The sequence below is a fragment of the Lepisosteus oculatus genome, chromosome 3 (genome assembly GCF_040954835.1).
Source record: "Lepisosteus oculatus isolate fLepOcu1 chromosome 3, fLepOcu1.hap2, whole genome shotgun sequence".
NCBI lineage: Eukaryota > Metazoa > Chordata > Actinopteri > Semionotiformes > Lepisosteidae > Lepisosteus > Lepisosteus oculatus.
This window is the reverse complement of record NC_090698.1, coordinates 67,116,369-67,133,789: the sequence shown is the minus strand read 5'-3', so window position 1 is coordinate 67,133,789 and position 17,421 is coordinate 67,116,369. Positions and strand designations below refer to the sequence as shown.

The following is a 17,421-nucleotide window of genomic DNA, read 5'->3' as shown; positions in this document are numbered from 1 at the left end:
TATTCAAATTATTGCGCTAGCCTGTTCTATAAACCACAGTAAATGCATGCAGTCACAAAGGTGTCGTGCAGCCTTTCTGGAACTCTTCTAAAACAGAGCAGAATGAAGAAAGAATGTTTACATTATATCCTCAAATTGCACGTTTACGATTCTTGTTATATTTTTAAATATTTATCATTGTTTATTGCAGAGTGTGCTGCCCCTAGTGGCAAAGGTAAATGCATCTACAGTTTATATAGCCCCTTTACATCCTGCCTGGCGTCTGGGTGTGAAGGTATTGGGAGCAACAATGATATAACGAATCAGAAATTATGAATAGAGACTGAGAAGCATGGAAAACGGATTAATCTGATACCTTTTGATAACTGCCCGGAGGGATCCCAACGTTTGATCGCAGTTCCTAAACTCCAACCCTAAACTGCTTCTTAAAAATCTTCTACGTCTCTCTCTCTCTCTCTCACGAGTGCAGTAACGATGCAGGTCAAGGACTCATCTCGTATCATATAAAATCGACACGACCGAACGGAGTCGAGTTCATTTAGGTCAGTGTTGATCGGGAAAAGGTGATGGGAAAGACGAGAGAGCAGCAGGCAACCAGACACCTGCCTGTTGCTGGGAACTACTGTTCCCAGGATACTTTCTTTTTCAGCACAACGGGATAGGTGGTGCCACGTCCGGTTATTCTGAATAACAGAGAAACAAAAGCTGGAAAAGCTCCCCGTCCGTTTTTTGAACTTGCATGTCAAGATTTTCCGTTTTGAAGCCGTTTTCTCACACCTGGCTATTGGAAACAGCAGCGTTTTACCGCGGTGGACAGATGGCGAGGGATCCTTCAAGAGCTCGTTTTTCTTAACGTTACAGAGGCGCCAGGTAAGCGAATGATCACACCTGTTGGGCAAGTACAGTCGGGGCAGGCGCTACCTGCATGTAGGCAAATAGCAGACAAATTACCCCTGTGTTGAGCGATTTGTTTTTTGGGGTGTGTAGGGTATGTGTGCGCTTACACGAGGCATAAACTTTTAAAAAAAATAACAGTTCTCTATTGCACAGGGAAGTCAGTCGTCTGTTCCTCTTCAAACAGGTATTTAAAATCGATTCTGTATTCGCACGACAAGCTGGATACCTAAACGCTTACATTGGTTTTAGATTAGATTCTAGATGTACGCAATCTGCGTCCGAAAAAAATCAACTGCAAGTTAAAAGTAACTATTAACCGCGTACCACGGTAACAAAAAGTTTTTAACAGTTCCAGTGAAATCATGGCGGGACCCATCGATGAAGCGCGGTAAATTAATGGGAAAACGACTTCAACATCTTACCGAGCTACCGCAGTAAACAGAAAGAAGAGATCAAATTACAGAACTTCGTTTGGCGTGAGGTGCGCACGAAAAAAAAGTGACAACCTGCAGAAAACTGGAGGTTCCCCCCAGGTTGTCAAAAACTTAGTTTGTCCGTGCTGCTCCCCCGAGCCAGCTGGTGGCAGTAGCAATAACGTTTTCGAAACGTTTTACAAAAATGACCATTAATTACAGAGGTGATACTGACCGGAGCCCGGATATGAGCGTGTGACAGATTGGCTGTTGGAGGAGCGGAGCAGGACCAGGCCCCGCCCTGGTGTGGTGGTGAAATAAGGGCGAAACGCGTCTTTATTCCCGTCCTTCTGAGTTGGCCCCTGCTTTTGCGCTGTTAGGAAAGTGCTTTGAAATGTTGAAATGAAACTCCTAAAGAAGGGTGTATTAAGCACTGAAAGGGGGATGTTTTTTCCCACAGGACTTGAGTCGAGAATCACGGTATATGATAAAAGTTCCAAATTTGACTCAAGTCAAGAAATACAGCCTGGGCTGAGGTGAGGCCTGGGCCAAATGGCCCTCTCGTGGGGCCTGCTGTCCTGTTCTCTTGTTCTCCACCCATCGACACAGCTGCAGGGAACAGGGGAGGGCAGCCCCGATACAGTAAAGGGTATCTCTAGAAATATCTCCCAGCTCTGTGAAGTTGCCCCCCCTACAGGCGGCACAAACGATGAAACCCACCTCATTCATTAGTGCTATGTTTGTGCCATTGAAAGTAGCGTTTGTGCTGCTTTTGTTTCCGAGATGAACAAGGCGCTATATCTTGGAAACGAAAGCAGCACAAACGCTACTTTCAATGGCACAAATGTAGCACTAAGGAATGAGGTGGATTTCGCCATATATCTCCCCTAAATTTGTGTGGTGGACTGATCATGGAAATGCTGTTGAGGAATAATAATAATAATAATAATAATAATAATAATAATAATAATAATAATAATAATAATACATTGACTTTTGTTTCATACAGTAATGATAACTGCATTTCATCCAGCCAAGCTGTGTGTTGACATTCTTGGTGTGAGGACTAAGTAGCCTCCGCGTTCAGGCTGAGACGATCCGGAACGCGGCTCCCGCGGCTCGTTTCAAACTCCTGCAGGCCTGCTGGCCGCGGTCTGGCGGTTCAGTGTGGCCCTGCAGACGCCAGGCGGTGTGTGAGCGAGCGCCGCGGATGTTTACGGACTGTGGCTGGCCGTCCCCTCCAGGTGGCGCCGCTGTGGCCATGCAGGACAGCGGGGGGCGGGACGCGGAGACCGGGGCCGCCGACGACGACATGACCGAGGGCGACCTGGGGGACGGACTGGGCAGAAAGCCGGGGGGCATCTACGAGCAAGGCGCGCGGTCACGAGCTGCCTCGACCAGCAGCCACACAGGAAGCCTGGGGCTTGTCCAGGAAGGGGCCCCGAAGAGGAGCGCTGACCACAGCGGCATAGCCTTCCAGTGGACCTCCTACAACACCCTCTACACTGTGTTCAGACAGGGCCTGGACCTCAGTCGGCCTCCTCCGCGCTGGGCTCTGGACAGGAAAGGTAGGCCACAGGGACAGGGGCAGCTGTCATGAAAGAACTGCAGCTGCATTCCCTGCCACACAATAATCGTACAACATGCGAAGGCTGGACCTACACTGTATGTCGCCACCTCTGAGCTCAAGGGAGCTGGCGCTGAGTACTCAACCCGAAAGATTTTCACTCCACCATCCAAAGCAAACCTCAGATTTATGTCTTGAGTCCTACAGGATTCATAATAATAATAATAATTGCTAACACTTAAATAGCGCTTTTCTGGACACTCCACTCAAAGCACTTTACAGGTAATGGGGACTCCCCTCCACCACCACCAATGTGTAGCATCCACCTGGATGATGCGACGGCAGCCGTAGTGCGCCAGAACGCTCGCCACACATCAGCTCTCAGTAGGGAGGAGAGCAGAGTGATGAAGCCAATTCATAGAGGGGGATTATTAGGAGGCCATGATTGATAAGGGCCAATGGGAAATTTGGCCAGGACGCCACACTTAAAAAAACAGGGACCTGTTTCCTGCTTTTCCAGTCCACTGACAGATTTATCCAGTTCTTTGTGTTGCCTTTATATTGTCACTTCTTCATTGAACTCCGTTCAACCATGTCTAAGACTCTTGAGACCATCTTGAAGATTTGTTGTCTCGAAAGATGATGTATTGTAAAGTGACAAGTCAGATTGACGTTGGGTTCCAACACACAATTTTTCATCCTTGATGAAAATCTTCGTTCTCAAACAGAACAGTTTTCCCCATTGATCCAGTTATTTCAAGTGTTCAGAAGTTATCCCTATTCCTCTGACAGGGCTGCAGGTGGAGTTCTGATTTCAGTCTTTTAAGTCTTCAGTTGTCATGTTTTGAAAAGCTTTCCTCATAATGCTGTTTTTCTACAATGTTGTTTCTCTATTGGAGGGTAAATGTAAAATACCCTGGAGTTAAAATGGGATTAAGCAGTATTCTGTAAATACACCTGATCTTCCAGTTAACAGTTAACATTTTAATGATTAACCACAGGAAAAAAAAATAGTTAAAAGTAATTATCTCAGTCCCTGTTTCCCCTTATTTGACGGTTTTTGATATGAACATTACAGCCGTTTCATTCCAGCTGAACTCAAATTACTGAAGTTTTAATCAAATTAATCAACTAATTTGCTTAACTAGACCCTTTTAATAAGCAATTTCTAGACTTTTGAAAAGTTTCATTTCTAATATTGAAAATTTCTGTTGGTCGCCTGAGGTCTCTGCAGTCTCTTCCCATTAATGGCTGAACTGGATAACCTTTCACGAAAATGTTAAAATCAATTATGTACCAAAGCCCAAGCTAACACCGATGTCCTGTGTCATATATAGGCTGTCTTAATGTCTACAAACACTATTAAAGTAATTAATCTACATTTCAGGTGGTTTGCAGCATAAAACAGGGTTCAATAAACAAGATAAAACTGATCAAAGGTCGAAAACATAGCAAAGCAAAAATGAGAACTTTTTAAATTAGTGACTTTAAAATGTATTAATGATACAATTAAATGTATTAACAATAATCCTTCCTGGGTTTATAAGCTCTTTTTGTCTTGCAGGTCTATTCTGAGTTCTGTTTTATTGTTTTTACAGATTCTCTTGGGGACCTGTCTAAGGATGCGCTGAAGCAAAGACTGCAGGAGCTGACAGAGGTGACTCATGTACCTGACGATTCACACGTATGAGAAGTTAGAATAAAGCTAAGATACTTCAGCACATCTACTCCACCTTTTATAAGTGGTTCTGGCAGCACCTCATTGTGTCTTGAAGGATAACATTTATGTCATTTAATAAGAGGTGTTAGTGGGGTCAGCAGGGGGCGCTCACCCTGAGGTCTGTGTGGGTCCTGATGCCCCAGTATAGTGACGGGGACACTATACTGTAAAAAGGCGCTGTCCTTCGGATGAGACGTAAAACCGAGGTCCTGACTCTCTGTGGTCATTAAAAATCCCAGGGTGTTTCTCGAAAAGAGTAGGGGTGTAACCCTGGTGTCCTGGCCAAATTTCCCATTGGCCCTTACCAATCATGGCCTCCTAATAATCCCCCTCTATGAATTGGCTTCATTACTCTGCTCTCCTCCCCACTAATAGCTGATGTGTGGCGCACTATGGCTGCCATTGCAGAACCAGGTGGGACTTCACACTGGTGGTGGTGGAGGGGATCCCCATTACCTGTAAAGCGCTTTGAGTTGAGTGTCCAGAAAAGCGCAATATAAGTGTAAGCAATTATTATATTGTTTTTTTTAATGATTATGCCACACTGCCTTATTATTCTCTGTTAAACTAGATAGGTGTTTCCCTGTGTGTTTAAGTCTGATGTAAGTAAGTGTTCCTGTGGATCGTGCGTGTAGCCCAGAGGCCAGGGGAGCAGTGCAGCTCTGCTCTGCTTGAGCCACGTGCGAGCTGCCCTCAGTCAGGAATAGGCCCTGATTCCACCTGCTTTGTGGGATATATGGGCATTGTACTGGAGCCACGTGCGAGCTGGCCCTCAGTCAGGAACAGGACCCAATTCCAGCTGCTTGGAATGCCTGTGGGATATGTGGGCATTGTACTGTAAGCCCACAAGAGCTGGACTTAAATAGCTAATGGCTTTGAATTTATTTTTATAGATGGGAAGGGCTGTGTTTTCTCTTTATATTAGAGACCCAATGAGGTGCTGTTTCCCGCTTGTACAGTAGGTCTAACTGAGCTTTTCATCACTTTGTCAGATCAATCTGTTTTGAACAGTTGGATCTTTTTCAAACATTTGTTTTGTTTGGTGGAATAAACTAGATTTAACACCATGTAAAGCTGTAAAGCACTGGGGGTATGACTAGCTGCCCAGGAATTTAAACCTTTAGGTACAGTACATTCAAAACTAGAAATGTTTGTGAAGGGAGTTTTTGATACAGTGTTGTCTTTTACTGTGTCTGTAATCCAATATACACACAATTAATTGGTAACATGTTAAGAGTTGTTTAGAACATCATATATAGAGGGACACATTGTGTCAAACTAGCTGAGGAAGATTGAAGAGGTCAGATCGGAACGTGACTTTACTCCCACCTGTCTTCCTGACCCCAAGACCTGAGTGCAGAAAAATACAAATTGGGAATCAAAAAGCCTAATTCTGACCTCATCTGCAACAAATGACAGAAGATACAGGATCCTCTGAGGATTCACATCTGGGAAACACTGAATTGTTGGGTTCCTAAAGCAGAATTTATTTTAAGTCAAATCTTTAAAAGCTGGAACCGAGGGTTAACATAGTATCACACATTTAGACAATTCTCTTTGGTTAAAATCTGGATCACGGAGGGAAACGCAAAGTAACCAGGCTGGGTCAAAACATCGCAGAAAGTGGATGAAAAAGAATCATGCAAATCTTCTTAGCAGCTGCTCCCTCCTCTTCCTCAGCAGACTGGAGGGATGGCCGGCGATGCTCAGTTGTTTAATGCTGTGAGGAGGACTGGGCTCATTGCTGTCAGAGCCAGGTATCTGTGCGTAAAGTGGCAGACCTGCTGTCATGGGTTCGCTGTGTCCGGTCCCTACACAGAACCCGTTCGGGACCGGACCGAGGTCGGGTCAGCCGAGCTGTGCCGACCCGGGCCCGGGGCCTTGAGGAAGCCCGGAGGTGAAGACCTCTGGGTCGACTGGTGGATTGACCCTGAGGTCTGTGTCCCAACAGGAGGTGGACGTGCTGCACAGCGAGCTGGAGGTGGCCCAGCGACAGCTGGAGGGGAAGCAGGAAGCACTGAAGATCCTGCAGAGTCGGGTACGAGCCCCCAGTCTGCGTCCACTCTCGAAAACACATCCGTGCTCTCTACCGCACCAGTAGGCCGAAAAATGGGAGAAATTCCAAGATCTTTACGGGCATGACTGATGAGCTGGTGTTGCCAAAGCAGAAACCATTAACACCACATTTACAGACATTTACAGAACAAACACATTACTGAACATTCACAGACCAGACAAAACGTTATGTGAGGCAGGTTCTCTGTCTGTTCTTCAAGCTGTGACAGGGGATCACAAACTGGGCTGAAGCTCTGTTGAGGTCCCCCCCCTCTCTTCCAGTAGGATCCAAAGCTTTTCTGATTCTGGCAGGTGTGGAAATTCTGGGATTAGGTTTGTTATTTCAGGGAAGAATGTCTTTGTCTGATCCCGGAGTGTTTCTCACGGTAAAGCAGACAGTGCATCTCAGTCTCGGATTCTTCCTGCCGAAGGTGGGAGCACAGCTCCAAACCCAAAACTGTACTGGGTGTCTCATTTCTATCTTGACACATTTCTTTGTGTAATCGAACAAAGTTTGTTAAAGAAAACCACAAATGTATTCAATGACGTTGAGGTAGAAACATGGGGGGTTTGTTTTATTGTGCGTGATGCTGAATCAGTGAGAGGTTGCATAAGTGGAACTAAGAGTTTTTGAATGTTTTTTAATATATATATATATTTGTTAATTTACTTCCCTACAGGCTGTGTTTGACAAAGCTACCACGCACACCAAGACGTTACTCCAGAAGAGCGAGGAGAGGAACAAGGTCTTGGAGAAGGTGTGTCTTGGAGCCACAGGCTCATATACCTTCGGCTACTCTCATTCAAAATGTGCAATATAATTCAGTGAAGGTCTTAGCAATGGCTTGTTTTTTCTCTCTGTCCTTTCATCTCCAAAGTCCTGCTTTTGTTTACACTGAGGATGAACTCCACAAAAGTCAGGAGCTGTGGTTATCACTTTGGACTTAAGGACTTTAAGGAGGTTGTGGGTTCAAATCCCAGGGGGGGCACAGCTGTTGCAACCTTAAGGACTTCATTCAGACTACTTCAGTTATGGCCAGTTTTGCAAATGTGTACTGAAGTAGGTGACATTCACTGTATATAGCCAAATACATTTGCAATAATATGAAAAGGATCATAAAGACACAATACCAGTGCATTTATATACTTTTTAAAGTTTCTAAACAGCACAAATAAAAATGGGGAGGCATGGTGGCACAATGGTTAGACCTACAGGCGTGCAATGCTGGAGCTCTGGGTTCAGTTCAGGGGGTGCTGTCTGCATGGAGTTTGTATATTTTCCCCATATTTTTGGATGTCCTCCAGGTGCTCCTGTTTCCTCCCACAGTCCAAAGCCCCAGTATGAGTGTGTGTGAGTGTTTGTGTCTGTGTGCCCTGCGATGGACTGGCATCCTGTCCAGAGTGTGTCTTAGCTTCGAGAATGGGCCCCAGATCCCCTGCAGTGCCTTACTGTATACAATTGGTTAGAAAATAAATGAATGGAGTATTAAAGCTTTTCCAATTATCATCATTCCATGTGCTTTTATCATTTTCAGTTGCTTTCATGAACTAAAGGGGGAGATAAAGAAAGTATGAGTGAACAGAAATGGTTGCTCAGCTGCTCTGTGTTTGTTTAATAATAACTCCTTACACTTCTATAGCACTTTTCTGGACACTCCACTCAAAGCACTTTACAGGTAAGGGGGACTCCCCTCCACCACCACCAGTGTGCAGCCCCCACCTGGATGATGTGATGACAGCCATAGTGCGCCAGAGCGCTCACCACACATCAGCTATCAGTGGGGAGGAGAGCAGGGTGATGAAGCCGATTCAGTTTAGTCGTAGTTCTGAAATGCACCCTGCTCAGCGGGCGGATGTGGCTCTTGTGTTGCAGGAGGTCAATGCCCTGCAGTGGGAGATCACCTTCAACCAGGTGCAGTTCCGAAACGTTGAGCAGTCCTGGAAGGACAAGTACGACAGGTGCGTTTTCTTACACAAGAAAATTAAAAAGGGAAAGGCATTGCACTGCTCCTTCCGGGCATGAGGAACAACAACAAATTGTACTGAATATATGTTTTTGTTGTTTCTCTTACTTTCTAACTCGTCTCTCTTACTCTTCACAGTCTTACTTGTCGACAGGCAAAAAATGTCTCCTTGCAATAAGCACTGAAGGCGTTACCGTACTCCTTTAAAAAGAGGCCACAGAATTTGCCCGATTTCGTTATTTTGTGTTCTGACAGGTGTTCAACAATTAGGATTGTAATCATTTGTCATAGGAATGTAGTAAATCCCTTGTTTTATTTGTTTGCAGTATACTTTGTGGTAGAATAGTTTCTATGGAATATTCTGCTGCCTTTTAGGAAACTTTTATTTGAAAAGTTATCTAAAAAGAAGAATGTCTTCATTTTCTGTGTTTTGGAGTGTCCGGAAGTTCCTAGAGTCTGTTGTTGGAGAGATTCGTTTTATAGGGCTTTGGAAAGTGCAGAATTTCCTCACGTAAATATATTCTGGGCTTGAGTGGGGGTGTCTTATGTTTTGTGCAGGGTGTGCAGTGACAACAAATCACTGGGAGACAGCTTGGAGGACAAGGCCAGTGAGCTCCGGCAGGTGAAATCAGAGAACGCCTGTGAGTCGCAAGGTCACAGTCTGCATTCATGCTCAACCTCAGCTACGATTTTTCAGATGCGTAATCTGTGTGCTCCACCCTGTTTGTACACGAGTACTGACAGAAGGAAAAGAAATTGACAAATCATTCTTTACTGAAGGGGGTGGGATAGACTGCAGTAGTGTTACTTGTATTGTGAACCTGCTTTTGTTGGGTTTGCTTCATTTTCTGAGTAAATGAGGGGAGGCGGTGATTGATCATTGTTTTTAACACCATCAGGGCGGGTTTGTGATTCAGAGGTTTGGTTTCCGTGAATTGCAGACTTGAGCCAGCAGTGCCTGGAGCTCCTTGCTATGCTCAACGTGAAAGAGCAGAAGATGTTCCAGGGGTCTCTCCCAGCGCGGAGCAGCATGGTCCGAGAGGGCACTGCCCTGGAGGTGAGAGAGCCCAGGGGGCGCAGGCGAGGGAAGAGCGAGGAAGCTGCTCTGGGTAGTGACTGAGCTGTCTTCGTCTTGCTGAGGAGCATGGGTTTGCTGTGACATTAGTGAAAGCTGCTTTTTGTGCTACCTGCGCCGGGGAGCTTGAAAAGCGATATCAGGCAGAATTTCTCAACGGGGTGAAGGTTTGTGAGGATCAGAACGAACAGCATGTTTTGTGTGGGTGTCCCTATAAAGCTTTGCAACTCTTTGTCTGGCTGAGAACGCAGCATAATGTGATAGACTGGTCTGCCAGCAGCATAATAAAGCCAATCAGCTCCCCTCTGCTATCTCTGCTGTCTCTGTGCAGCCTAGTCTAAACTCCTTTGCCTTCAAGGGCACATCTTAAAGGCCTCTACCTCTGGTGTGCCGGCACTAGGGCTGTAATGGACTGGGTAGTGGAGATGTAAAAACAGTCATAATGAGAGGTTCCTATAGACCAAGTGAAAAAAAAAACAACAGACAGATGGTGAAAGCCTTTCAGATGCTGCTTTGACTGGCTATCATTGCTTTCTAACCATGCAAATGGGCAACAGAGACCAGATTGTTTATCTACTCCAGGGCAACTCAAACTGCTATGGGAATGCAAAGCTACGAATATGATTTATTGTACAATGAACGATTGACATAATTGAGCTGGTCGGAGTTTCTTAATATTTGAATAGCTTTCGTAATACTGAGTTTCTTAATGTTTGCGTTGCTGTTTTCAGAGCAGCATGTGTGGAGCACATTATCCAGAACAATGAGTAAAACATACAGCTCATGCGGTATTGTTGCTATACCCAAGTGTACTGTTAATAAATTCCTTTAAGGCCAAGAAAAGGGGTAAAGATGTTTTGTAATATATGAACGGTTGAAAAGCTCTTCTTTGCTTGATTGTTTAGTAGCTAATTGAAACTCAAATTTAATCCAGCCATTTCTTAAAAGTACCCACAGCTTTCCTCTGAAAAATATCCACAGAAGTATTACAGAAGTGTTCGAAATCCTGAAAGGTGTTAACAAAAGTCAATTCAGAGGACTGCTTTAAGACCAATACTAGGACATGTGGAACTTATAAATAAATGCTTTTAGGAGTGCTAAAATCAGGAAGGGGCTAGGTGAGGTTCGTGACAACTGGCAGCCCACTGAAGCTCAGCAGCTGTGAGCCTGGTCAGGACCTGGATGGGAGACCTCCTGGAAAAAACTAAGGCCATTGCTGGAAGAGGTGTCAGTGGGGCCAGTAGGGGGCGCTCACCCTGGGGGTTTTGTGGGTCCTGATACCCCAGTATAGCGAAGGGGACACTATACTTTAAAAATAAATGGTGTTGTCCTTAGGGATGAGATGTAAAACCATCTCTGGGGTCATTACAAAACTCTTGGAATTTCTCAAAAATAGTAGGGATGTAACCCTACCCTAAATCCTGGACAAATTTCCCCCTAGCCTTTAACAAGCATGGCCTCCTAATAAGTGTTATGTGTGATATGTGTTAGGAGTATTAGTATTTATTGAAGCGTGTAGGAGCTGTGTCCTGTCCTCTATGGGGTTTGTGTCCTGATCCCTGAAGTGTGTAGGAGCTGTGTCCTGTCCTGTGTGGGGTTTGTGTCCTGATCCCTGAAGCGTGTAGGAGCTGTGTCCTGTCCTGTGTGGGGTTTGTGTCCTGATCCCTGAAGGGTGTAGGAGCTGTGTCTTGTCCTGTGTGGGGTTTGTGTCCTGATCCCTGAAGCGTGTAGGAGCTGTGTCCTGTCCTGTGTGGGGTTTGTGTCCTGATCCCTGAAGCGTGTAGGAGCTGTGTCCTGTCCTGTGTGGGGTGTGTGTCCTGATCCCTGAAGTGTGTAGGAGCTGTGTCCTGTCCTGTGTGGGGTGTGTGTCCTGATCCCTGAAGCGTGTAGGAGCTGTGTCCTGTCCTCTATGGGGTTTGTGTCCTGATCCCTGAAGCGTGTAGGAGCTGTGTCCTGTCCTGTGTGGGGTTTGTGTCCTGATCCCTGAAGCATGTAGGAGCTGTGTCCTGTCCTGTGTGGGGTCTGTGTCCTGATCCCTGAAGTGTGTAGGAGCTGGGTCCTGTCCTAAGTGGGGTGTGTTTCCTGATCCCTGAAGCGCAGTGCCGTGTCTTTCCCAGCTGGCCGTGCTGGGCGCCTGTAACTGCAGCACCAGCGAGGAGGAGCCCTGCCCCTGCGCCCAGTCCGCAGCTGCCAGCCGGAAGCAGGTCCTGCAGCTCAGGCAAGAGGTACCGTTTACCAGAGATTTCTACACACCCACTGCGTTGAACACCCAGCCGGCATCTTCTTCCCACAAGAGGCCCCCTGATTACGTCAGCTTGCATTATTATCCTCATCTAGCATGGCGTCTTCATCGTGCCTCCATTCTACACTAGTTTCTACATACAGTATCTGTGTTTTTCACCTTGTTCAGCGCATGTTTACATCATTTAAGATTTCAGACTTTCACTTTAAAGACTTTTTTGGCCATTTTCTGGCCTCTACCACGAGTAAAATCCTTTGGGGTTTTTTAACAACGGTAAGAAGAAAGTATTACATGACCCCGCCGGGTCCGATTCACATTTGTCCCACAACCGTGAAGAGGGAAACTGCACGTCGGCAAACTTAATCAGGCAGGATTCCAGAGAATTGTACATCTCACTTTGACACTTCAGGTGGAAAACAGGCTCTTAATTAATTCAAGTTTTAATTTCTCATAAAAGTGTCAATAGTCCTTTTCAAGATCCAGCACATTCAAGTCAGCAAGGTATTTTTGTGCAGTAAGTGTCTGGGATAAAGAGCGATAAAAAGTTTTCCTGTTGGCCTCTGCTCCGCGGGCAATGTTTTGCTGTAGCTGGATGTCCAAAAGAAGAGAAAAGAGGAGGCGTATGTGACGGCAGATGCCTTCCGCATCGCCTTTGAGCAGCAGCTGAAGAGGAGAAGCGACCAGACCTTTCGTCTGACAGAGACCGAGGGACACCTGCGCAAAGACGTCCCCAGAGCCAGGAAGGAGGAAGGTACGGTTAATTCCAAACAAGGTGTTACTGTTTACTCGGAAGGAGAGTGCAGGTATAGTGCGACAGACCCCCGGACCGCCGGCTGGGATCTGCGCTGCGCACCTCATGGACTGCTGTTGTAAGCTTTAGGCTTTTATAGTCCGCATGGGGTCCTCGGGGGAGAGCAGGGTGGCTGTGGAGATGCCTGTGGATCAAGATTCAGATTCTCTGTTTTCAAACGAGGCATCTTAGAGGTCTTTATCCTCACCGGCAGAAAGAAAAACACAGCCTGCTACCAAATATTTAAAAATCCTATATAATACTTACACAGGCCAATAGGAGAGATATACCTTCCTTCTAAACCAAACACAATAAACTTAGAAAATCTCTCTATAAACCTGGATGCTACAAAAGTGAAAGGGAACCTATATTATTAAAAAAAATGCACACACTTACAGGAGAGGCCGTTTTTAACCGAGGGATTCTCTATGCAGGAAATCGGTTTTTTAAAAACAACGGTACAGCAAGCTCTCTAAAAAAGGTTCAAATACTGAGCTCCGTTCTGGTCTTTGCAGTTAATCTGTACCCAGACCTCTCCCCTGGCACTTTAGTCTAGCGGTCCGTCCTCTCCTCTGTGTCTCCGGCCTCTTCTCTTTCCCTCCTCTCTACCTTTCTGTCTTTTTATCTTGTTCTCCTGGACTGTCGACGACTCTTAATGATTTACCAAGATCTTAATTAGCCAAGGTAAACCAGACAGTTCCATTGATCTGAATGTGTCTCAGATCCTCTACAACTCAGCGGCTCCAAATGTGTTACCATTTTTTCCTCATGACATCTCAATAGCCACTTCCAAAAGAACTGCTGAACTAGTCAAAAGATTGGATTTATGTTTGTTAAAACATTTTCAACTGTTCTGTTTTTTTTTATGACTGCCCTGTAAGCATTTCACGTTACAACGCAGTTCTTGAAAAGATGTAGGCTGGCAATTTAATTTTCAGCCCTCCAGCTCCAGAGCAAAATTAAGAAAATGAAATGAATTGCTTTGTATGTTTATTTATTTTACCTAATTTTAGGAAAAGAGCTATGGCTCTTGAATAATTAGAATAGAAGAGCTAATTTTCAGCTGGAGCACAAACCACCTTGACAGCCATGTGTTAGCCTAGCTTAATCTTGCCAGATCTACGTGATGCTTGTGGATCAGTAGCTGGCGCTCTTACAGTATCCAATCCTTTCCCCAGCATGGTGACTGGGGACACCGATTTAGGAGGTGCCATCATTTCAAAGAGATGTTAAACCAAGTTGCAGACTGCCATGTTATTACATATCCCATGGGACTGGTCATAAGTGTCAGGGTGTTAATCCAGTGCCCACATGGGCTTGAACAATTTTATCTACCTACCGTTCCCCCCACAAATCGGCTGGTGATTGGCTGTCCCTCGCTTCTCCACACAACTTGCTTCATGGTCACCATGTGTCTGCGCTTCAGTGGCGAATGAAGTGGGTCCCCTCCCCTGTGTAAATAACTCTGGAATCGTGAGTGTCTGTTCCTGCGTCCCCAGGGGGGAGTCTGGTGAAGAGCGGCTCTCTCAGCGTGGCCCAGAGGCTGAAGGGGCTGCTGCTGTCCACGGCTGAGGGCAGGAAGCTGGAGATCCAGGACGACCCGGCGGAGACGCTACAGATGCTCGTCGATCTGGTCTGTGTCTCAGTCCTTGCCCACATGCAGCTGTGTCCTCAGTATATGCTTCTGTTTCTTGTAGGATCTTTCCTTGTGGTCCCGCAAAAAAGATCCAGGGTGCTTTGCAGCATTGAATCTTTTTGCGATTAAGGTGTTGGTAGTATTGATGACCGATTTAGACTCAGCAGACCTATTATGTCATTTGAGGATGTTTGTAATTATGTTGCTTTTAATGCCTGTTACACCCAGGTGTGCAGTTAGTAACTGTAATAAAATGTACTGGGTCAAAACTTAACAGATTATTAACAGATGAGCAAAAGGTACAGAATTTGATGGGAAAGGACAGTCAAACAGGAAGATCTTGCAGTCCTGTCACTTGTCCATGTGCAACACTGTCTGTGTTGATAATGCCTCAGTACATATAAGCAGCTAATTTCTAACTGACAGGTGTTTTCTGTAGTGTTGTTCCCCCTCTGTATGTCTCAGTCTGTCCTGTGAATGCCTGTTGAGTTTCCAAACTGAAAATGTAAACCCAGAGGGGACTTTTCCTTGAGTGGTTTAATATTGTGTTTTACTCACTGCAGCTCAACGACAAAGAGGAAGCCTTGGCCCACCAGAGAAAGGTCAGCTATATGTTGGCTCGCAACTCTGAAGAGCTGGAACGCCGCCTCCGGCAAGTGACAGACGCATGTCCTGCAGGAAGTAGCAGCTGCAGGCGAGAGGGCAGAGCTGACCGCCGCAGCTCGGACCCTGGGACCCTGCGCCCAGCTGCCACATGCAAGAGCTGTCGGGCACGACAGCACTCCTCTGTTAGCAAGGAAACACTGAAAGAGAAAACCGGCGTCCAGACAGAAACACAGAGAGAGAAAACCGGTGTCCAGACAGAAACACAGAGAGAGAAAACAGGCGTCCAGACAGAAACACAGAGAGAGAAAACAGGCCTCCAGACAGAAACACAGAGAGAGAAAACAGGCCTCCAGACAGATACACAGACAGAGAAAACAGGCGTCCAGACAGAAACACAGAGAGAGAAAACAGGCCTCCAGACAGATACACAGACAGAGAAAACAGGAGTCCAGGCAGAAACACAGACAGAGAAAACAGGTGTCCAGACAGAAATGCAGAGAGAGAAAACAGGCGTTCAGTCAGAAACGGAGACAGAAAAAATAGGCGTCCAGACAGAAACACAGACAGAGAAAACAGGCATCCAGACAGAAACACCAAGAGAGAAGACAGGCGTCCAGGCAGAAACACAGACACAGTCAGAAACACCGAGAGACAAAACAAGCATCCAGACAGAAACATCACGAGAGAAAACAGGCGTCCAGACAGAAACACAGACAGAGAAAACAGGTGTCCAGACAGAAATGCAGAGAGAGAAAACAGGCGTTCAGTCAGAAACGCAGACAGAAAAAATAGGCGTCCAGACAGAAACACCAAGAGAGAAAACAGGTGTCCAGACAGAAACACCAAGAGAGAAGACAGGCGTCCAGAAAGAAACACAGACACAGTCAGAAACACCGAGAGACAAAACAGGCATCCAGACAGAAACATCACGAGAGAAAACAGGTGTCCAGACAGAAACACAGAGAGAGAAAACAGGCATACAGACAGAAACACAGACAGAGAAAACAGGTATCCAGACAGAAATGCAGAGAGAGAAAACAGGCGTTCAGTCAGAAACGCAGACAGAGAAAATAGGCGTCCAGACAGAAACACAGACAGAGAAAACTGGCGTCCAGAAAAACTTCTCCACTGCTTTGGCACTGCCATCTGAGAAAGAGCCGACTGATGCCCCTGTAACTCAACTGGGACAGATATGAAGAGTGAGATTAAGACACAGACAGAACCAGTGGAAAACCAGAAGGAAGGAGAACCTCTCATCTGAAAGACTCATAAATATAGAAAACTGCAGAAAAACATGCTAACTTTTTAAGCTTGTTTTTAATAGTCTTGGTCTGGCCTGACAGAGATGAGTGATTCCCATGTGTATGTGCTCTGGCGAAATTCATTAATTTAATCTAACATGACAAAGAGACAGTATTCCCCACCTCTGAAGAACCTGGAAAGGATTCATGGAGAGACGCTCAGGCCACAAAGACCAACACTCACAGCATAAATCCTGGTTAGGAAGACACGAAAAAAGTAACAGGCAAAAAAACAAATATCTCTTACTTGGCAGAATCTACATGTTGAAGCAGTTGTCCATTTTAACTTTTAAATTCCTTTCAAATTCAGAAAGGCTGGTTTTAAAAATTCTCAAGAGGGAAATGTTTTGTAAACTCACTTTTATAAGGATACATGCCAAAAAAATGAATGAAAGGAATTGTTTTAATGCTAGAATTAAAATATTGGGGTGATTATAGTTTTTGGAATTGTCAGTCTGGGGTTTCAGTAATCATGCCATTAACCTGCTATCATTACTAATAAACACTTAAGAATAAACCGTTTTGTTTTTGCAAAAAAGACCATAACATTGGATTGATGTCCCATGCTTTCAGAGTTAAACAGAGGTTTATTACCCATCTACCTACTTCATTCCAGTACAGGGTGGATAGCAGTAGCTCCATGCTTGGCATAGCTTACGAGGATAAGAGTCTTTCAAAACAAGACAAGTCACCTTTAAGTCAAGTTTTTTACTTTTTGCTTTTTGGGAATCGGAGGAAACACTAATGCACGATACAGCTGTATAGCAACTCTGCAAGCTAGGAGGGGACTAGCTCAGAGGAGCTCGCCAGTTACTTGCAACACTGACCCACCTACTGAGGAGAACTGGTCTACCGACTGAATTCCAGAACGGGAATAAGGACTACAGATTAGTCTGAAGGTTTCTTAAGGAAAAGGGTTTTAAAACCTGACCGAGCTGTTGTAATTTTAAAGAGAAAAGTAGCTTGAGTTTTTAGAATTGAAGATAGGTCTATTGAATATCTTTGTGAAATGCTCTGAACATCTCTTTGTAAAAGCTTCTCAGTATTTCTATATTAAAAGGTTGCTCTTAATATCAATTGAGTGCATTTTTGTTCTGGCGATGCAATATTTCTATTTAGTCGTTCTTTTAAAATTTCAAAACCTTTGCGGTCCTT

At 45.2% G+C, this 17,421-nt stretch overlaps 1 protein-coding gene across 1 annotated transcript; it reads left to right on the top strand.

Annotated features, from left to right (window-relative positions):
- The first annotated feature begins 583 nt into the window (after positions 1–583).
- ccdc125 (coiled-coil domain containing 125) lies at positions 584–17,337 on the top strand. Its single transcript, XM_069187405.1, has 12 exons — positions 584–870; positions 2,555–2,878; positions 4,476–4,534; positions 6,549–6,635; positions 7,333–7,410; positions 8,526–8,611; positions 9,175–9,257; positions 9,558–9,673; positions 11,809–11,916; positions 12,522–12,684; positions 14,223–14,356; positions 14,923–17,337. The coding sequence occupies exons 2-12, from the start codon at positions 2,572–2,574 to the stop codon at positions 16,159–16,161; spliced, it is 2,460 nt and encodes an 819-aa protein (XP_069043506.1). The 5' UTR covers positions 584–870; positions 2,555–2,571; the 3' UTR covers positions 16,162–17,337.
- The last annotated feature ends 84 nt before the right edge of the window (positions 17,338–17,421 follow it).

What these genes read in the sequence shown, in the direction of transcription:
- ccdc125 (XM_069187405.1), top strand. Translation starts at nt 2,572, where the DNA reads ATGCAGGACAGCGGGGGGCGGGACGCGGAGACCGGGGCCGCCGACGAC. An exon ending in GAGAGGGCACTGCCCTGGAG is followed by an intron (nt 9,674 to 11,808) that starts GTGAGAGAGCCC and finishes TGTCTTTCCCAG; the next exon opens with CTGGCCGTGCTGGGCGCCTG. An exon ending in TACAGATGCTCGTCGATCTG is followed by an intron (nt 14,357 to 14,922) that starts GTCTGTGTCTCA and finishes TACTCACTGCAG; the next exon opens with CTCAACGACAAAGAGGAAGC.